The sequence below is a fragment of the Carassius auratus genome, unplaced genomic scaffold, assembly GCF_003368295.1.
Source record: "Carassius auratus strain Wakin unplaced genomic scaffold, ASM336829v1 scaf_tig00041669, whole genome shotgun sequence".
Classification (NCBI taxonomy): Eukaryota; Metazoa; Chordata; class Actinopteri; order Cypriniformes; family Cyprinidae; genus Carassius; species Carassius auratus.
The window spans coordinates 59,306-81,941 of record NW_020526666.1 but is presented as its reverse complement, the minus strand read 5'-3'; the positions used below and the strand labels follow the sequence as shown (position 1 = coordinate 81,941).

At 42.5% G+C, this 22,636-nt stretch overlaps 1 protein-coding gene across 3 annotated transcripts; it reads left to right on the top strand.

Moving 5' to 3' along the window:
- The first annotated feature begins 982 nt into the window (after positions 1-982).
- Positions 983-17,168, top strand: LOC113085479 (major histocompatibility complex class I-related gene protein-like). Of its 3 annotated transcripts, XM_026255155.1 has the most exons (8): positions 1,030-1,158; positions 9,395-9,518; positions 9,651-9,905; positions 10,049-10,324; positions 10,520-10,810; positions 10,939-11,049; positions 16,634-16,678; positions 16,855-17,167. In XM_026255155.1, the coding sequence occupies exons 3-8, from the start codon at positions 9,665-9,667 to the stop codon at positions 17,022-17,024; spliced, it is 1,134 nt and encodes a 377-aa protein (XP_026110940.1). In that variant the 5' UTR covers positions 1,030-1,158; positions 9,395-9,518; positions 9,651-9,664; the 3' UTR covers positions 17,025-17,167. The 3 variants fall into 3 exon arrangements, with proteins under 3 accessions (XP_026110939.1, XP_026110938.1, XP_026110940.1); XM_026255154.1 differs by lacking the exon at positions 9,395-9,518 and having other exon boundaries at positions 983-1,158; positions 9,687-9,905; positions 16,855-17,168; XM_026255153.1 differs by lacking the exon at positions 9,395-9,518 and having other exon boundaries at positions 985-1,158.
- The last annotated feature ends 5,468 nt before the right edge of the window (positions 17,169-22,636 follow it).

The following is a 22,636-nucleotide window of genomic DNA, read 5'->3' as shown; positions in this document are numbered from 1 at the left end:
TAAACCGTGACTGCATTACACCACGGTACGTGGCGATATCTATAGGGATGGTGGAAGAAAATGACTTATGTTATGAATGAATAGACAGATAATCAACTTAAATTAAACACAAATTAATACTATAACGACTCATTAGTATTTAAAAATAATACAAATAATATTAATTTACCTGAAAGGAAGCTCTTATCCTTTACATCCATGAGCATTTGCTTCTAACTTTAAACCAAAATACAAATTTATGGTAAATACTGTAGTGTTTTTGAACCATACTACAGTAAAGTGTATTATACTGTATATATTATAGTATTTACAACACTTATTATTGAATACTACAGCATACGTTAATATAACTATAGTGAACTGATAAACTGTAATAAATACTCTAGCATACTTTAGTTTTTACTACTGTAAACTGTAGTGTATTGTAGTATAATATAAAATATAAACTTGGTACAGTATTGGGCAAAGTCATTTGTTTATATTAATAGCTTGATATATTACCACAGCAACTGTAGAATTACCACAACAAATTAATTCAAGTACTTTAGTATGGTTCAAAAACACTATAGTATTTACTGTAAATTACTACAGTATTTTTTTCATGTGAGGGCTGTGTTTAGGGGTAGGTTTATGGGATGGAATATAAAGTTTATACTGTATAAAAATAGTTTTGTCTATGGAAAGACCCCATAAAACATGGAGACGTGTGTGTGTGTGTGTGTGTCTGTATGTGTGTGTGGTTTTTAAATTAACATTTGCAAATCTGTTATTTTATTTTTCCAATATGTTAAACTAGAAAATTAAGAAAAAGAGGATATTACACTGAAAAAAAAAGTTTAATTCATCCAATTAAAAAAAAAAATGGGTTGTGTGTGTGTGTGTGTGGTGAGCGTGTGTGTGTGTGTGTGTGTGTTTACATATATTCTGCAAGGAAAGAATAGAGGAAATATGAACTCAATCTTAAATCGTGACTGCATTGCAACACGGTAGGTGGCGATATGCACACATAATGCAACGCAGCAAAAAAACACATAAAGAACCAAAGTAAAAGTAAAAGAGAATTACTAGAGTGAAAAGGACGGACACGAGTTCAATAAACTTAGAAAATGTTTGTGCTTTTTGTGTTCTTGTTCCCATGTTTAAAAGTCGTCAGTGCAGGTAAGTTGACCAACAAATGGTTTTCAATGCCATATTAAAATCCTGTTGACAGCTGAAGCCAGCACTTTCATGTGACGCATTGAGAGGAAAACATAAATCATACCCAGCTTTTTTATTTATGTATATATTATTATTATTATTATTGTAATATACATAATGTAGAAACTTTTCTGTGATAGCTGTGTTTAGGGGTCTGGTTATGGGATTATAAAATTTGTACTGTACAAAAAATCAGTCGATAAAAAGAGAAAATGTTCGTGTTTGTGCTGTTGCGGTTCAGGCCCCTAGCCAGCTATGAGGTCACCGAGGTCTGGACCTCTGCAATGAGCTCATTGCTGCTCGCTGGTCTTCAGAATGTGAAACAAAGAAATAGCTGTTTATAAACCTAGTACTGTTATTGTAAGAAACGTATCCTATACTGTACTTTACTTTCTATACGTGGTTTATCAGATTGCTAGCTGTGCTTTTATGTAATGACAACAAAATAATAACAATAACATAGCAAAATCCCAGAGTTGTCAAATTTCACAGCTCCGAGTGGCCGGAGACCTCTGAGTGGCATTTAATCTGACCAGTTGTTGCCCACTGAGCAGCCCAGAACACATCAGATCTTTAGAACATGAGAGGTGAGTGTAGGAGGTGATATGATTTGAAGATAGTGTGTTTCACAAAAGAGCGTCAGAGGTGTCAAATTTCACATTGCGATTCTATTGAAAATCGTTTGATCTTTGATTTTCACACAGTGAAATAAACTACACAGTCAAATGCATGAGTTCACGAGTTCACCCTTACATCTAATCTGAAGGTGAATAGTAGGGATATTTTGGCGTGCTGTCCTGGGGGAGGGGTCCGGGCCCGGAGCATAGCCCGAACCCAAATAACTCCCCCTATCCCTAATTTGGGATAAATAGATTAGAAGTGAGGAGTTGGGGTGGAGGAGGGATGCCGAAAAAATGTCATGGGACAGGAGGTAGGAAGACTGGATATATATACGCTTGTGTGCTAGATAAGATGATTAGCTAAACAAGATGCACCTGTGCCAAATTGGATGATTATCTGATTGTGCTCCTCCCGAACTTGGTTAATAAGACCACATTTCACGAGTTCACCCTTACATCTAATCTGAAGGCGAATAGTAGGCATATTTTGGCGTGCTGTCCTGGGGGAGCGGTCCGGGCCTGGAGCATAGCCAGAATCCAAATAACTCCCCAAAAGAAGCTTAAAGGCACAAAGGCAGCAGCCAGAGAGCTAAATTTAGTTGCCCCCCAAAATATGCGCGTTGAGAAAAAAAAAAACAGAGCGACCGGGAGAGCCCGTGCAGTGTTCAACGAGAGCTGCTGCTCGCAACGTCTTACCGGCGAGCCCTTCGTGCCGATTATGAGAGGGGCACGATGCCGGATATCAAAAAATCCCTCTTGCGGCTGAGTACGAGGCACGGTTTGGTGCATCTGATGAAGGGCTCTCACTGCTACTGAAGGGAGCCAGTGGCTGTACCCCATCGGGAGGGAGATCCCTGGCCGCCATCGAGTATGCAACATAACTCGGACGGGGGGTTCACACTGCGACCGAAGGGAGCTGTGGGTCTGCTGCACCAGAAGGGAGAGCCCCGTCAGATGCTGAATAGGCAATGAAATTCGAGCCGCGGTTTAGCGCGTCGGATGAAGGGCTCCTAATGCAACCAAAGGGAGTCAGCAGCTGTACCCCATTTGGAGGGAGATCCCTAGCCACTGTTGAGTATGCAACATAACTCAGATGGGGGTTCACACTGCGACCGAAGGGAGCCGTGGGTCTGCTGCACCAGAAGAGGAGCCCTAGTCTGATGCTGAGAAGGCAAAGAGACGGAACTGATGGAGGGACTCCCGCTGCATCCGAAGGGAGCTGCGGCTCTGCTGCACCGGAAGGGGGAGTCCCCCATTGTGGGTTTATGTGAGGCACGGTTTTTGGCCTCGGAGGGTTCTCCCAGCCTCCGTAGGGGGATTCGCAACTCTGCATCGGGAGTGCTGCCCCGGAGGGGAGAGCCCTGATTGATGCAAACTGGAATACGAATGTTGGAGGGGTTCTTGCTGCGTCCGAAGGGAGCTGGGGCTCTGCTGCACCAGAAAGGCAAGTCCCCCTTGCGATGCGAGGCATGGTTTGATGCATCTGATGGAGGGCTCTTATTGCGACCAAGGGAGCCAGCGGCTCTATTCCACCGTGAGGGAGAGCTCTGTCCACCCTTGAGCATGCAGCATAACTCAGACGGGGTGGTTCACCCTGCGATTGAAGGGAGCCGTGGGTCTGCTGCACCGGAAGGGAGAGCCCCGTCAGATGCAGAATAGACAAGAAGATTCGAGGCACGGTTTGGTGCATCGGATGGAGGGCTCCTGCTGCGACCGAAGGGAGACAGTGGCTCTATTCCAGTGGCTCTGAACCGGAAGGGAGAGTCCCCCTTGCAACTGGATATGAGACATGATTTTAAGCATCGGATGGAGGGCTCTCACAGCGACCAAAGGGGGCCAACGGGTCTGCTGCACTGGGTGGGAGATCCCCCGTCCACCGCCGAGCATGCATCATACTCAGAACGATAGACTGAAGAACGACCCTGCAACCGAAGGGAGCCAATGGGTCTGCTGCACCGGAAGGGAGAGACCCCCTTGTGACTGTATACAAGGCGTATTTTGATGCATCAGATGGAGGGCTGTCACAACGACCGAAGGGGGCGTGTTTCTCTGCTGTACCGGGAGGGAGAACTCAATGACAGACGAAAGGCTCAGACTGCGACCGAAGGGAGCCATTGCCCTGCTACACCGGAAGGGAGAGCACTGTCCGATGCTGAATAGGCAAAGAGATTGTAACGATGGCTGGAGGCCAAAGACCAAAGACCAAAGAAACAATAACTGAGAGGCTTCGATTAATCAAGTAAACAACATGATTTAAAATGCAGATGTTTTTTTATTTTCTAAATGTCTGATGAACAACAACCGAGGGCCTCTATCTGATTATGTGAGAGGCCCCTTTTGAGCTGCTTAAGTTTAGGGCTGAAATGATTCCTCGAGTAACTCGATTACAAAAAATTATTGAGGCAAATTCCTCTGCCTCGAAGCCTCTTTTAATTTATTTAAAATCTCACATCAAGTTCTTTCGCAATCATTTTTTTTTTTTTTTTATGTTACAAGGCGTTTAGGTTGGCGGAAGGAGACAAGCGCTGCGTCCGAAATCGCATACTGCAAGGAGTCAGCAGTGTTTTGATTTGAGGGGGCGGGCAAACGTAAAGAGAACATCGTGGCATGTGTCCATTTCAAGATAGAGCTGGCATACCACAACTGGGGCCCTATGATTTCCGCAATGCAGAAAACGTGGAGGGAATCGTGGGATCCAGTCATAAAAACAGAATTTACAGTTTAACGTGGAATGGCATGGAAATTGACAATTTTTGAATGAATTAATCAAAATAGGTCATTGCACTTACATCAAATCATGATATGGACTAATATCTGTAAATATTAAGCCTGAACAGTCTATTTAAATGTAAATCCTGCATGTTCTGTGTATCTCTTTTAATGAATGGAGCAGAAGTGCAACTTCCTTTATCACACACACTGAAGCGCGCGTGACGCTCGCGGTAATTTCAGCGTCTGTTGTCTCACTAAATAAGGACTTGAACACATGAACAACATCTCCAGAACTGCTCCGACAGTCACTTCATGAGCATTTGACCATTTGATTTAAGTAAAACTAGCGTCACATCACATACACAGATCCATCAATCCATCGAAAATAAAAGTCCGGTGTGCTGACATTTTATTCTACCCGTTAGATTTACTGCGCATGCGAACATCAATATTGCATCAATATAATTAAGCAAAAACACATTTTATCCAAATACTCGATTAATCGATGGAATTTTTGGTAGAATACTCGATTACTACAATATTCGATAGCTACAGCCCTAACTTAAGTTGCTGCCCCGATGCGAAATGATTGACTGGAAAATGTTCTGTGGGTAAGCCTGATTGAGCAAGGATCAGTTAAGAGTTTTTAAAAAATTTTATTTGTATTTATTTTTGTGAAAAAAAAAATCAACTTTCATATATTTTTGATTCATTGCACACCAACTGAAATATTTCAGGTCTTTTATTTTTTTAATACTGATGATTTGGGCATACAGCTCATGAAAACCCAAAATTCCTATCTCAAAAAATTAGCATGTCATGAAAAGGTTCTCTAAACGAGCTATTAACATAATCATCTGAATCCACTAATTAACTCTAAACACCTGCAAAAGATTCCTGAGGCTTTTAAAAACTCCCAGCCTGGTTCATTACTCAAAACCGTAATCATGGGTAAGACTGCCGACCTGACTGCTGTCCAGAAGGCCATCATTGACACCCTCAAGCGAGAGGGTAATACATAGAAAGAAATTTATTACCATGGTATTACTGTGCTCAATTGGCCTGCTAACTCTCCTGACCCGAACCCCATAGAGAATCTGTGGGATATTGTGAAGAGAAAGTTGAGAGACGCAAGACCCAACACTTTCGATGAGCTTAAGGCCGCTACTGAAGCATCCTGGGCCTCCATAACACCTCAGCAGTGCCACAGGCTGATTGCCTCCATGCCACGCCGCATTGAAGCAGTCATTTCTGCAAAAGTATTCCCGACCACGTATTGAGTGCATAACTGAACATAATTATTTGAAGGTTGACTTTTTTTTTGTATTAAAAACACCTTTCTTTTATTGGTCGGATGAAATATGCTAATTTTTTGAGATAGGAATTTTGGGTTTTCATGAGCTGTATGCCAAAATCATCAGTATTAAAACAATAAAAGACCTGAAATATTTCAGTTGGTGTGCAATGAATCTAAAATATATGAAAGTAAATTTTTATCATTACAATATGGAAAATAATATACTTTTTCACAATATACTAATTTTTTGAGAAGGACCTGTAGACGAATCAGAATGTGTGAGCGGACACTGCTGCGACAGTGAGAAAAAAAAACAGAAAAGGCTCCTGCGGGAGCGGACAATGCTGCGGCGGTGGGGAGATATGGAAAAAAGGCTCCTGGGGGGCGGGCACTGCTGGGATGGCTGAAGTGAGGATTGACCATTATAGTTAGATATGGGGATGTTAGGAGAGTTAGCTATGGTAGATAAGGAGTTTGAGTGAAAGGGGATGGGTTCGGTGAACTTTTTTTAATATATATATATATATATATATATATATATATATATATATATATATATAATCGGTCTGACCACTAATAAGTCTTGGTGCCCTCTGCCTTCTGACAAATTTAGAGCTGGAGGCCACTGAACAGAAAAATGGTTAGTAGCATGAGGGAGCGGAAGAGTTAAGGGCTCGTTTGCGAATGGAGGCGGCCTCACGTTTGCTTAAGCTGCTGTAGCTGTGAGTCGTGGGAAGGGGCTGGGGTGTGTGTTGTCTTGAAGAACCTGTGTAGCCTGCACTGCTAGCAGAGGCAGCCTAATGCTAATGTCTGCTACGTGAGCTGGAGGACGCTGAAAAGAAAAAGGGGGTTAGAAGTAACAGGATGGAAATACTGGGATGTGCATGCCTGTGTTGCAAGTAAAAGTAGCTTCGTGCTTGCTTCGGCTGCTGTAGTTGTTGGCTGATTTGACAATTGCTCAAATCTTGTCTGAATTAATACATTCCTGTTGGAAAAGCATCTTTTCCTCTCGTTTTTAAACGGCCTCCAGAGCAGATAAATTTGGGATGCTGTTTTCCCGTTGTAGTATGGACTTTTGAAACAGAGGCTTTTGAAAAGATGTACTGCATGTTTAGTTTTGTAAAACATTGTACCAATAGACATGTCTATAGCAGTAACGTTAATTGCAGTAATGTGATATTCAAATTCAAGCGGTTTCTAAAGATCCAGACAGTTTTCTTCTAGAAAGACAAAAACGTTCAGGTGGAGAAAAAAAAAAAAACTTTTCTAAAAATATTTACTTTGCATGCTTTTCATATTACAGTCCTAAAAAGACAATAGAAAATTTACTCACACTTGCTGTCCTGCGGCAAAAAATGAGGGTAGTTGTGTTTTAGAAAAATTCGGAGTAATCATGACAGTAAATGGTGAAATATGTCCCTAAATAATTGATCCTGCCAGAATAATTGCATGAAACGTATGTCTGTATCATCTCAGTGAGGTTTAAACATGCACAATAAAGCAAATGTAATGTCTTCAGACATTTCAGTGTGGATGACAATGCCTTTGCTTCGTGGTTGAAAAGTGGCATCGTCATTCGACAGAGTTAAGTCATAACGTCGTTTAACAAAAGAAATTCGTTCAAAAAAAAATGATTCTTTCACGACCGACACATCACTACAGCGCATGGTCTTTGCCGCTAGTGGAGGCAGCATCGAACTGTGCCACGGCCTAAAAAGCGAGAGAGGCTTGCTGTGGTGAGAACTGGGGCACGGCCCGGGCTGGTTGAATGCCTGCTGCTGGTACGATCCAGCATTATAAGAGAGCGGGACAATCGAAAAAATTTTAACATATAAACACAAAAATACATGAAAGGCTTAGTTCAGCATCCGCACAGTTTTGTGCACACAGCATGCACACAGAGATCTGTGTCTTACAGCCATTAAACACCAAATTGACATTGGTCTCTTCTTGCTCTTTAAATGACACATACATACAAAAACTATTTTCTTTTTGGGAGTATCCTCTTAAAAATGGTCGGTTATGTCTTTTAAAGTTAAAGTAAACAGTTGAGAAAGAAATCAGATATGTATCATTATTCTGAATGTATTGTCTCTTAAAGTGACCACCCCTAATTTACTAGCTGCTGTCAGTGTCCTTAAAGGCTAAGTTCAACCAATAATCAAAATATTGTCATTAATGACTCACCCTCATGTCGTTCCAAACCTGTGAGACCTCTGTTTATCTTGGGAACAGAGTTTAAGATATTTTAGATTTAGTCTGAGAGCTCTCAGTCCCTTCATTGAAACTGTGTGTATAGTATACTGTCCATGTCCAGAAAGGTAAGAAAAACATCATCAAAGTAGTCCATGTGACATCAGAGGGTCAGTTAGAATTTTTTGAAGCATCGAAAATATATTTTGGTCCTAAAATAGCAAAAACTACGACTTTATTCATCATTGTCTTCTCTTTCGAGTTTGTTGTGAGAGAGTTAAAAACAAAGCATTTTGTCATATCCGGTTCATGGACGAATCAATCCATGTAACCGGATCTTCTTTAACCACTTCACCAAATCGAACTGAATCGTTTAAAACGGTTCTCGTCTCCAATACGCATTAATCCGCAAATGACTTAAGCTGTTAACTTTTTTAATGTGGCTGACACTCCCTCTGAGTTAAAACAAACAAATATCCCGGAGTAATTCATTTACTCAAACAGTACACTGACTGATCTGCTGTGAAGTGAGAACTGAAGATGAACACCGAACCAAGCCAGAATGAATGAACAAAAGATTGACTCGTTCTTGAGTCAAGAACCGTTTCTGTCAGACGCGTCCGATTTGAGAACCGAGGAGCTGATGATACTGCGCATGTGTGATTCAGCATGAAGCAGACTGACACATAGAGTTATGTCATGAGTACATTGTCATGTACAGTGCTATACGATACACGAGGACACAGAGATGAGTCACGGCGACAAGGAGATGGGGAACCAGAAGACCAAAGGGGACCAGGAGCTACCAAGGACAATTGGTGGATCCAGAGGGAAGGAGGCCAGTGCTCTGGTCTGGAGTCTGAGTCTGGAGGCGGAGATGGGGGATCCTCATACCAAGAGGGAGCTGGGGACTGGAAGTCCGAGGAGATCCGCACCACATGATGTAGCAGCAGCTCACCCTTATTGTTGGGAGTGTGGACAAGGTTTCAATCCATTCCCTTGATCTCCACTCATCTTTGCTGGCTCACACACCTGGTCAGATGTAATGTCAGGCTCTGGCCCTGAGGTGATGCTAGTCACAGTTGTTTCTTTTACCACTGGCTTGTGTGTCACAGTGGGATTAGGCTCTCCATCTGCAGTGGACTCTGGCATTCACTCCCTGCAGCAGGCTGATGGCTGGCTGAGCTCTGGATCAGGAGTGGGACTGGTGATATCATCCACAGAACTCAACAGACCTGGGAGTATATACAGTATAATGAGGCTAATGAATGAGAGACAGCTGTAAATCAAAGGGAAACTATGGAAACAGTATATTAATTAAAAATAATAATTAAAAAAAATTAAAAAATTTATTAAATTGTTTTGTTTGGTTCAGACAACTTCAAGCAACTGACCACAAGAGAAGAGAAACTGAAAGAAATGCAACCAAAAGTCTGTCAACATGACAGCAGTGTGATAAGAGGAAATTAATCAGTGAATCAAATCTCAATTATTCAAAGGTCTGATAAAGCAAAATTATAATTTATTCTATTTCTATAGGACAACTCTGTTTCTTGAATGTATAGTTGTATATGTAGTGGTATAAATTCAGGCCACACTAACATTATTTGTTTGTCCTTGTGTATCCACAGATTCTCACTCACTAATGATTTTTCTGACATATATAGCTGGACAAACACCATTTCCTGAGTTCAGTGCTGTGCTGATGTTGGATGATGTGCAAATAGCATATTATGACTCAAAAACATGGAAACTTGTCTATCGCTCTCACAATGAATCAAAATACTATGATGAAGAGAAAAGCAATGCTGAATATGTATTTCGTGTTCAATATAACGAACTGAAATATTTGGAATTCCATTATAATGATCACTTCAATCACTCAGGTTAGTCCCAGCAACAAACTGATCAAGCCACACAATACATTTCATAACAAATGTAACTCTTGTTTGTTTATGCACACAGCATATAAACCTTTTGACAGAGAAGTGGTAACAGCTACATGTTTCATTCATCCATTCTTCTACAGGTGTACATGTTACTCAGAGACTTGCTGGATGTGAATTGTTGAACAATGATAAACCTGGTCCACTTTATTACTGGGATGCGTTTGATGGACAGAACGTTGGGGAGTTGACTTTTGACATTGAAAAAAAGGAAATCCAGAATAAACTGCTATGGAAAACATGGGACCAAGCAGCACAGTTTCGTATAAAGTTCCTGCATCAAAATGTTTATCATCCTATTTGCATTAAAACCTTGCGGAGGTACCTGAACATGGAAAAGAACAATGTGATGAGAAAAGGTGAGTGAGTCCACCTGATTAACCTATTCATAATTAAAAAAAAAAAAAATCAACAAATATGGACCAGACAGCTGTGCTGACAGAAAGCATCAAATGCTTTTGAATGCTTTATGAATCATGATTATCATAAATGAATGACCGATGCAATGAACACAACAGTTTACCAGCAGTAACACTTCTCAATCTTCTTTGTAGTGAAACCCAGAGTCAGACTCATGAAGAAGATGCTCCCAGACTCTCAAGGGCTTCAGATCAGCTGTCTGGCCACTGGTTTTTACCCCCGTCACATTAACCTGACCCTGTTCAGAGACGGTCAGCCTGTGGATGATGATCAGATCACAGGAGGAGAGATTCTGCCCAACGGAGATGGAACTTACCAGATGAGGAAGAGTTTGGTGATCAGTAAAGAAAAGCTACGTCAAGAACATAAATACAACTGCACAATGCAACGCCTCAATCTGGACAACAAACTGGACATTACATCTGGTACGAATATTTTGAGTGCAGGGACAACAAATGTTAAATTTAGTAAAAAAATAAAAAGCATGAAAACAGATTTACCTGTTTGATTCAATAGTTTATTCTCAAATGTCACTCATCTCAAAACTTTTCAGATGTGGATGAATCTGACCCAGGATCCTTCAGTCTGCCTGTCGTGATCAGTGTGCTGCTGCTGCTGGTGTTCATGTGTGGGGCTGGTTTCGTCAAGAAGAGACGAGCTGCTGGTAAATGTTTTTTATTTTATTAATTTTCAAAGAAAAAAAAGAAACCCAACATCTGTTCCTTTGGAAATAAACCTTCACCATATGCAAGTTCACCATATGCAGTTTGATATTTCGGTAACGCTTACAACCCGCAAAGAACTACGTTAGTATACTGGATTTACGGTGTACATTTCTGTAATTATAGTGTACCTATAAAGAATGTACATTTAGGTATGGGGACCAATATTACATTTGGGGAATAAAGGGGTAACAACCTGTAAAATTACAAATCAAGGCCTGGCTTCCCGATAACGCTCACTCTTAGAGTGCTAAGAAGACCTCGAAAGATATATCTTACTAAAGTTGTTTATGTTCCTAAGTGTGTTCCCCGAAGTGTCCCTTAGGAAGCTTCTTAGCACGCTGCCTCTTACGTCCGACGTTACAAGAGCACTGTCCCGAGTGAAGGTGCTGAAGTAGTTGGCATCGATTGCTCATGAATCAATTTTCTACTTCACGTGAAGGTGCATTACATCGTTAAGAAAGACAATACGTTCTATGCAAATGAAACATTCCTCAAATTATTATAGTAATATTTATTTTAACATATGTTAAGTTATCAGTAGAATATAGACTATAAATTTAATTATCAAATAGTCATACGATATGTTGTGACGGGTAGACGAACCAGGTATCCCTCGCTAATCATCCACCTCCTTATCCCGTTGTGCCGCTTCTTGACATGGGTTTAACGACTTATAAAAATTATGTAATACACTTTTAAATTAATGGTACGGTACTTTACAATCTGAATTGATTGGAAAGCAGCTGCAGTTACTTCTGTTTAATGCGGTATTGATTGCAATTGGTTTATGTTTTAAATAAAAAGCAACCTATCTACAATGAACAGAGAGTTAGATACAGAATATGATGGGGAAACAACGTAAAAAAGAGCACCAAGCCTCTCGTCAGAGGAAGTTGGACATTGCCACCAGGTCGGAGATCACAACCCTGTGGTCCACGTTTATGGCCGCGTCTCCCTTTCGCGATGAGTAGCCTACACCTGATCAATCACTGATGGATCACCAGGATGTAATCCCCGGCATGGCGCAGAAGGGCGTTGGTGACAGTGTGGACGCACCTCCACACCGAGGTCTTGATTAGGCCGTAGCCCTCTCCCACGACCTTGATGAATCTCTCTGTAGCAAAAATAAATAAATAAATAGTAGCGCTGGGCTTCAGGGCTTAAAGAAAAATTCCGCCGCGTTAGCCTGGCAAGCGCAGGTCTGAGAAGGTCCAGCAGCTCCATAATGAGTTGTCTTGGGAGGCGGATTTTTTTTATATATATAGCCACGTCAGGCAAAATGTCAGAAGGGCATAAGTTTTGCCGAATACAAAAATTGACATGGACTAAATGGCTCCGCGTCCGGCTCCGTCTTTGATTCAATACAAGGACACGTTGGATCGCTGCTATGGTCGCTTACTGGACACAACCATGATTACCCATTTATAGATATTAGCCATTTAGAGCCAAATTGTTTGCCAGATTTTAATTATCAAAAACTTTATTGACAATTAGCTTTAATTACATTACAAAAAAGCCTGGGCTAATTGCCACCATATTAGTTCTGAGACCAAATAAAGTCAACTTCATAAATAGGCCTGTATCCATTGCGAACATAATTTATTATGAGTCTTAAAAAATAACATAAAATCATTGTTGAGCCACAACATTGTCAACATACCATAGTTTGACTTGTACTGCGCTGCGCTGGTTTCTAAAGACTGCTTTACAGTAGCGTCCTGAGCTCAAACAACTCTAAGAGAGAGCTTACGAATGGTCCAGACCAACCTTACGAAAGTATGACTTACAGAAGATATACTTAGTGTACGAACGTGTCGGGAATCGTGCCATAAGGTTAAGAGAGAGGTTAAGGAACAGGTTAAGAACTACTTAGCGATAAGAACGTTTTGGGGAACCGGGCCCAAGTATTTTGACACTTAAGGGGCACTTTATCTAATATTAAATGGTATGTATGGCCTAAACCTACGTTTGGGATTGATTAAGAAAAAGACAATCTACTTTTTATAATTGTATAGGGGTATTTTATTATATTAATTTATATATTTTTTTATTTTATTTTATATTTTATAATTTTATAATTTATTTTATTATTTTATTTTTTAACCATTCTGTTTCTTATTACTGAACAACAAAACTGGACAGCTAGTAAAATGAGTTAATGAGTTTCTGCTATGATCCTACTTACTTTATGAAAGGATATTCGTCAATCTCAGCGGAGTCACACCAGCAACTTCCCAACACCTTTATCACCAAATAACTTTGCATGATTACCATCAAGGTTCAGTGCAGTTTAAAACAAGCTTCCTACTTTTCAGCTGTTTGCAGTGGATGTGGATGTATACTGTGATGTTTTTATAGCAAAAAAAAAAAAAAAAAAGGAGAGGGTTTAATTTGGTGATAAAATAATTACATTAAAACTAGTGCAATAGTTTTCTCTGTAATTACTGTGCAAATATACACTTGTTCTGTGTTTAAGTCCAACTTGTTTCTCCCTTGTCCCATGTAGTTACAACATTTGCTGGCTGTAAATTAAAGCAGCGCTTGTTGTTACCTCCTTGTTCCACGTAGTTACAGGGTAATTGGCTACAACAAATTGCTGTGGAATATTTGTTTATACAGTATGTCATACATACATTATATATCAGGTAATATATCAGTAAACATGCTGACTATTTTATTTAATTACAATATTGTTTGAAATTTACTATAGGAATACTGCTTGGTTAAATGAACCCAAAATGGGTTTTTAAATAAAAAAAAAAAAACACAATATGACAACACAACACAGGCAACAGTTAATAAAAGATAAGATAATAAAAGATAAAAATGTATTACACCACTTCAGAAAAAAAACAAAGGAGCTCCATACTTACACAGATTTCACAGTTAAACCAAAATCTTTTGAAACGTTTATTTAAGAATAAATTCAAGATTTAGTTTGATTTGTTCATGTTTTTCACCGACTGATGAAGATAAACTATTATGGCCAAACCATCACGCCAATAAACACACAGTAATAAACACTGAAAGTCCAAATCAAACTGTGTATTATAGTGAACTGACAGGATTATACCGTGATTGATTTAACCGTTTTGATCCACGTCCTCAAACACCATTTTGACCAGTTCAGTTCTGCCAAGTAAATAACAGTGTCAAGGTCCAGAAAAGTATGAACGACATCATCATATTGTCCATCTGCCATCAGTGGTTCAACCGTAATGTTATGAAGCGACGAAAATACATTTTGTATGCAAAGAATCGTGGCTTTATTCTACAATTTGTCTCCTCTATGTCTGTCCACATCACTGTAGAGCCATTTTGGAGAATATGAGCTGAATGCAGGGAGCTTACACTCTTCTGTGTCAGCCGCGCCACAAGGATATATTTTTATGTGTATTTAGTGATTTGAAAGAAAACAGTGCATCCTTGATATTATACCCGTCATCACCTTCTGTTTAATTTTTCACATCAAGAGTTGTCCTTATTTCTGTTATTGAACAAAGTAAATATCGGATAAAAAAGGAGTCCCAAAAACAGAAATATCTGATCATCATCCATATTGCTGTTTATATTGCACTTGTGTTACCAAGGCAACATCTGACGCATTTCTATTGAATTCCAAATAGCTCCGTTATCAGCTCCACAGTGGAAATGAAACCGTGTCCGTGCTGACTGGTTCGGATCGGCACGCAGGGGAATAGTTAAGTAGTTTAACCGTGCCAAGAATTCTGGTCCGAGAACGGTTTGTAATCGTGCCGGACCGTACCAGGCTCATATGGAAATACGTGGTTGTTCGCAATTTCCCATCCCGTTTGCTGTTTTTTCTATCCCCGAACTTTAAACTCATTGACACCACTTGCTCATTCTTGAAGTTATGTTTTGACCGTTTTCAATTATAAGATTAAATGTTTTGGACTGCTGTTCTGAACTGATTGTGTCTGATAGCCAACGTATTGCACCAGGGCACTGTGCTTCTCGTACCGTACAGCGAGAGTGACTGATATTACCAAAATAAAAACGCTAAATTTAAGTCAACTGCAAATCCTCATTAGAAATGCATCATCACACAAAATAAACAGACACTCAATCTCTCCTACCACACAAAACCAGCAAATGTAACGTTATATGGCAGTGCTAGTGTAACGGAGGCCAGCGAGTAGTGCTGTGCAGGTAAACCTCACTCCCCGATCTCAAGAGACGCACTAGCGACAGACGCTAGTGGCTGTAGCCATTTAGCCTCCTTGTTAGTGCGTCCGCCTCCCATGCCGGAGACCCGGGTTCGAGCCCCGCTCGGAGCGAGTGCGAGGAGCGTCAGAGAGGACCCGGGTGAGAGGGGTTACATTGGTGCCGTGACCCGGATGGGAGTGAGGTTTAGGGGGGTGAGTGTAACGGAGGCCAGCGAGTAGTGCTGTGCAGGTAAACCTCACTCCCCGATCTCAAGAGACGCACTAGCGACAGACGCTAGTGGCTGTAGCCATTTAGCCTCCTTGTTAGTGCGTCCGCCTCCCATGCCGGAAGACCCGGGTTCGAGCCCCGCTCGGAGCGAGTGCGAGGAGTGTCAGAGAGGACCCGGGTGAGAGGGGTTACATTGGTGCCGTGACCAGGATGGGAGTGAGGTTTAGGGGGGTGAGTGTAACGGAGGCCAGCGAGTAGTGCTGTGCAGGTAAACCTCACTCCCCGATCTCAAGAGACGCACTAGCGACAGACGCTAGTGGCTGTAGCCATTTAGCCTCCTTGTTAGTGCGTCCGCCTCCCATGCCGGAGACCCGGGTTCGAGCCCCGCTCGGAGCGAGTGCGAGGAGCGTCAGAGAGGACCCGGGTGAGAGGGGTTACACTAGCAGCAAATTACAACATTTTACAACATTTTATAAGTACTGCTTATAGAAAATATAATTGGCACAGCGGCCTAGTAAATGTCCTCACTTCCGTTATTTGTGGCTTCCATTATGACATGAATAACAGCTAGTTTATTAGCAGATATCTTTTTTCCAATACAGATCCCACAGTGGGTTGAAGTTGTCTTATGGTGATAACAAGGCCCCCGCCTATTTAGAGAAAAGATATGATTGGTCAATTTTTCTGTCATTCAAAATTACTCCCCCATTGATTTACTATTGCTTGGCCCTCATAGCTGGACCACCAATCACAGAGCTGCAAACACTAGGCGGAAACATTCATATACTGTACCTTATGGAGAAAATGGGCAGTGTTCATTAGCTTATTCACTGAACAGGCAGATTTGGAGAGGTTGTTTTTTTTTTTTAAGAGAAATTGTATTTATTTTATTTAGATGATGTTTGTCAAATTATGAATAGCTGAAATAAAATTATATATATATAAAATACTATAATTTAAAAACATTTATTTACAAATTGTAAATATCATTTTTACAAAAAGTTAAACCCTGATGGTTCCCAACTAGTACACATTAGTTACAAAAAAGTTACGCTGGTTATAATCTAAAGTGTTACCGATATTTCTGTAGTGATGCTCTTATCATTAAACTATGTCATTCTTATTCAGGACGAGGATCTGAGACAACACAGAGTGATTATTCACTTGCTTCATGTGAGTACACCTTTTTATGATGTATTTACAATTAAATATTTAAAAGTAATATGTATTTAGCAACATTTAGATTTTAGATTAGGTTTATTTAAATTTCAAACTTTAAACAGATGCACATTTTAATTCAAGAAACCTTCTAGAAATTAAACAAACATTTTTTTTCTTCTTGATTTCAGCTTCTGCCTGTCACGGAGACAAACCCCGTGATTCCCTCTACTGGCCAGCAGAGGGCTCCATCTCCGGAATATTGACTCTTATGCACTCTCTCTCAACTACACTTCCCATCTACCCCGTGCATTGGACTCTGATCACCACACAGGTGCAGCTCTTTTGTACGGCTATATAAGCTGCACAATCACATCAATCAAACGCGAAGTCTTGTTTTGCTCCGGCTGACATTTCCAAGCGTTATTTCCCGTGTTTGATTTCCTGTTACCAGTACTGTTTTGCTTACCGTCTCTTGAACCTTTGCTGCCTGCCTCTTGACCTTGGATTGTTTATTGGACTCTGAATCTTGCCTGTTTCCCCTGAACCTCTGCTTGTGTTTGACGACGATTCTGGTTATCTCTACTGTTGTGTTTGCTGGTCCTGATCCCTGCCTGTACGACCTCGAGTCTTTCAATAAAGCCTGCAAAATGGATTCCCTGTCTGATGATGTGTTACAGAAGACTTCGCCAAAATCGAATCCAGCGGCTTACGATCATCTGTGTGCTACTATGGTAGCCCAGGCAAGTCAAATCGCTACTAACCAGCATCAATTGAATCGTCTCACTTCAACCGCGGAAGAACTGGTAAAGGCTGTTCAAAACCTCCACAGCACTGCCGTGACGTCACCCCCACCTGCAGCGGTCACCGCTTCCCACACGGCAGAAACGCCAACTCACGTTAATCCACGACTGGCTTACCCGGAGAAATTTGACGGGGACTCTACCAAGTGTAAGGGCTTCCTACTACAGTGCTCGCTGTTCGTTGAACAACAACCCACCCTTTACACCACTGATGCTGGTAGGATCGCCTTCGTGTGTTCATTATTAACGGGAAGAGCTTTGGAATGGATAACGGCTGTATGGCACGAGGATGGAACGGCGTTCACCACTTTCACTGATTTTCTGATACGATTCCGTGAGGTGTTTGATCACCCCCGAGAGGGGAAAGGAGCGGGTGAGCGTTTGCTTGAACTGTCGCAGGGAGGATTAACAGCAGCGGAATATGCCTTGAACTTTCGTACTTTGGCTGCTCAGACGTCATGGGTGAGTGACACGCTGAAGGTATTGTTTCGCAAGGGGCTTAATCACGAGCTGCAAACCGAACTCGCTTGCCGTGATGAAGGGAGGACTCTGAGTGATCTTATCTCACTGACTATAACCATTGATAATCTGCAACCCTCTCGCCGTGTCAGTGCTCAACGCCTCTTCCCCGCTGCGGTAACGCGACCCGCAGAAACTACAGAACCTATGCAGATCAACTCCTATCATCTGACTGATGAGGAACGTCACCGCCGCAGGGTTAACCGACTCTGTCTCTACTGTGGCGCTTCGGGACATCTACGAATCACTTGCCACTCTCGTCGCTCTTCTCACACTCTGAAATCGGTGAGTGTACCTTTTAACTGTGTGTCAGTCCCTCTGGTAATCAAGACCGACAAGGTTCGAGTAGCCACCACTGCTCTACTGGACTCCGGAGCAGCTGGGAACTTTATCTCTGAGGAATTTGCCAGAAGGAATAACATCTCTTTAATTTCATGCACTAATTCTCTGTCTGTAGCCACAATAGATGGACGCCCTCTAGGGTCTGGACTGATCACTCACCGCACCCAAGAGCTGCAAATGTTAACCGGTCTGCTACACCAAGAAACCATTCAATTCTACGTGCTCCCTGTATCTAATACCCCTGTTATTTTGGGATTGCCCTGGCTCAGACTGCATGATCCTCAGGTGTCGTGGAGAGAGGGACAAATTCTTAGATGGAGCTCCCAGTGTCAGAAATCATGCCTCTCGACCATCTCTCCCATGAAGGTACAAGTTGTCACATTAGACCCGGAGTCCACCAACATTCCCAATCTGCCCAAGGAGTATCACGATCTCATCACCGCCTTCAGCAAGGTACAAGCAAACACATTACCACCACACCGCAGCCATGATTGTGCCATTGATCTCATTCCAGGCTCATCACCACCCTGGGGTCGAATATTCCCATTATCATTACCCGAGTCAGAAGCTATGGCCAAGTACATCAAGGAGGAGCTGGAGAAGGGGTTCATACGTCCATCCACCTCTCCTGCTTCAGCTGGCTTCTTCTTTGTCCGCAAGAAGGATGGAGGTCTGCGTCCTTGCATCGATTATCGTGGACTCAATGAAATAACAGTAAAGTTTCGCTATCCTCTACCACTGGTGCCCTCTGCATTGGAACAGCTACGTACTGCACAGTACTACACCAAATTGGATTTGCGCTGCGCATACAACCTCATCCGCATTAGGGAGGGGGACGAGTGGAAGACAGCTTTCTCAACCACCAATGGGCACTACGAATACCGGGTGATGCCGTTTGGACTGGTCAATAGTCCTTCGGTTTTCCAATCCTTTGTCAATGACATCTTCAGAGACATGCTAAATAGAACGGTTATCATATACATTGACGATATCTTAATCTATTCAGATACCCTGGAGGAACATGTCCAACATGTGAGAGCTGTGCTGCAAAGACTCATTGAACACCAACTCTATGCAAAGGCGGAGAAGTGTGAATTCCATACCACCTCTACCACCTTCCTGGGGTACGTCATCAGCCCAGAGGGGGTCGCCATGGATGAGAGCAAAGTCAATGCCGTTCTCAAGTGGTCAGTACCAAGGACACTAAAGGAGCTCCAACGCTTTCTGGGGTTTGCTAATTTCTATCGCCGTTTCATCAGGAACTTCAGCTCTGTGGTTAGTCCTCTCACGTCTATGGTCAAGAAAGGAACCCATCGGCTACACTGGGCTGAAACTGCTCTTCAAGCTTTCCAGGAACTAAAGAGAAGGTTTGTGACCGCCCCCATACTCCATCATCCTGACCCATCTCTTCAGTTTCTCGTCGAGGTGGATGCCTCCAACACTGGTATCGGGGCTATTCTCTCCCAACGCCAGAGTTCTACTGCTAAACTCCACCCATGTGCCTTTTACTCCCGCAAACTCAATGCTGCTGAACGTAACTACGACGTTGGAGACCGTGAACTTCTCGCTATGAAAGCGGCCTTCGAGGAGTGGAGACACTGGCTGGAGGGGGCCAACTTTCCTTTCTCCGTACTAACCGATCATAAGAACCTTGAGTATTTGCGCTCAGCCAAGCACCTCAATCCACGGCAGGCCAGATGGTCACTGTTCTTCTCCCGATTTGACTTCTCAGTTACCTACCGTCCAGGCTCCAAGAACACTAAGGCAGATGCGCTTTCCCGTATCCACGAAGATGAACAGATCTCATCCGAACCTGAATCCATACTCCCTTTCAAGGTAATCATTGCACCCGTACAATGGGACATCATGACGCTTATCCAGCAACACAACTCTCAACATGCACCTCCAACAACTTGCCCTCCTGATAAGGTTTACGTACCACCCACTCTACGCGATCAAATACTCAACCACACGCACTGTCTGCCCTCATCTGGCCACCCAGGTATCACGGCCACCATTCATCTGCTGCAGAACCGGTTCTGGTGGGAATCATTGCCCAAAGACACCATTGCCTTCATCCAGCAATGCCAAACCTGTAATGCGCACAAAACTCCACGCCAATTGCCAGCCGGATTACTCCAACCACTCCCCATTCCGCAACGACCTTGGTCCCACATTGCAATAGACTTTATCACTGATCTACCTGTCTCTCAAGGTAACACTGTCATCCTTACTGTGATTGATCGATTCTCCAAAGCCTGCCGCCTTATTCCCCTGCCCAAACTGCCTACTGCTCTGCAAACTGCTGAACTACTATGTAACTGGGTCTTCCGTCTCTACGGACTACCTGAAGATATCGTCTCCGATAGAGGTCCTCAGTTCACGTCTCGTCTCTGGAAAGCCTTCTTCCAAGCCCTCAATGTAAACGTGAGTCTGACCTCCGGTTACCACCCTCAATCCAACGGTCAGGTCGAAAGACTCAATCAGGAACTCACCCGGTTCCTGAGATCTTATTGTAGTTCCAACCAAGAGGATTGGGCCCAGTACCTCCTTTGGGCTGAGTACGCACAGAACTCTCTGGTCAAGCCAGCTACTGGTATCACCCCCTTTAGATGCATCCTAGGCTATCAGCCTCCCATGTTTCCCTGGTCTGGGGAACCCACCGACGTACCCGCCGTCACGGACTGGCTACAACGCAGTGAGGAGACTTGGAACCAAGCCCATGTACACCTTCAACGAGCCATCCGTCGTCAAAAGGAACAGGCTGACCACCGTCGGCGTCCTGGGCCGGTATACCAACCAGGTCAATGGGTGTGGCTCTCTACCCGAGATCTCCGTCTTCGACTACCCTGCAAGAAGTTGAGTCCGAGGTACGTGGGTCCATTCAAAATTACACATCAGATCACTCCTGTGTCATTCCGTCTTGCATTACCTGACACCTATCGCATCTCTCCTACGTTTCATGTATCTCTGCTCAAGCCCGCTGTTGCCCCTGGAGAAGAGGGAGAGGGGAGGTCCCGTGAGCAGAGTCCCCAGCCCGTCCAGATAGAGACTGAGGAAACTTACCAGGTGCGAGAACTTCTTAACTCCAGACGTCGTGGACGCATTCTGCAGTATCTGGTCGACTGGGAGGGGTAAGGTCCGGAGGAACAATCCTGGGTCAATGCTGATGACATACTAGACCCCAACCTAATCACAGAGTTTCATCGGTTACATCCGGAGAGACCGGCCCCTCGACCACGCGGCAGACCCCGACGTCGTCTACCATCTCGCGCCAGGAGTCGCTCGCAGGGAGGGGGCTCTGTCACGGAGACGAACCCCGTGATTCCCTCTACTGGCCAGCAGAGGGCTCCATCACCGGAATATTGACTCTTATGCACTCTCTCTCAACTACACTTCCCATCTACCCCGTGCATTGGACTCTGATCACCACACAGGTGCAGCTCTTTTGTACGGCTATATAAGCTGCACAATCACATCAATCAAACGCGAAGTCTTGTTTTGCTCCGGCTGACATTTCCAAGCGTTATTTCCCGTGTTTGATTTCCTGTTACCAGTACTGTTTTGCTTACCGTCTCTTGAACCTTTGCTGCCTGCCTCTTGACCTTGGATTGTTTATTGGACTCTGAATCTTGCCTGTTTCCCCTGAACCTCTGCTTGTGTTTGATGACGATTCTGGTTATCTCTACTGTTGTGTTTGCTGGTCCTGATCCCTGCCTGTACGACCTCGAGTCTTTCAATAAAGCCTGCAAAATGGATTCCCTGTCTGATGATGTGTTACACTGCCTCTGATGAAAAGTGAAGCAATTCAAGACAATACATATAAAACAGCATTTGATTGGTGCATTACACTTGGTGGATTTAATGACCAAGCGAAATTAGAGTAAAATTATAAATGAAAGTAATATAGATATGCAACAATAACAGATAATATACAGAATGTAAAAATAAGCTTGTGTGACCTGAAATCATAATATTGTTAAAGAACATAATTTTATTACTAGTACATGCTGATTTGTTTAATTATTGTGTTATATTTATGTATTCTATAAATGCATAACAATATATATGTGTGTGTGTGTGTGTGTGTGTGTGTTGGTAAAAACTAAAAGAAACAAAAAAGAAGTTGTTTCCTGGTTGCCTTAAAAAAAATTATTAATTGAAACTAAGATTTTAAGTTGATTTTGTTGTTTCAACTACTATTTTGTTCTTAGAATTAAAGTTTATTTGTTAACTTAGTGTTGTTTTCTCGTCATAACTTTGGTTTAATAATGTATCCACTTATTCAAGCAATCAACATGATTAGTGA

Bases quoted from the DNA above. Each gene is read 5' to 3' on its own strand.
- LOC113085479 (XM_026255153.1), top strand. From the start codon at position 1,107: ATGTTTGTGCTTTTTGTGTTCTTGTTCCCATGTTTAAAAGTCGTCAGT. The intron at 1,159-9,650 runs GTAAGTTGACCA...GTGTATCCACAG, and splicing joins TTTAAAAGTCGTCAGTGCAG to ATTCTCACTCACTAATGATT. The intron at 10,811-10,938 runs GTACGAATATTT...AAAACTTTTCAG, and splicing joins CAAACTGGACATTACATCTG to ATGTGGATGAATCTGACCCA.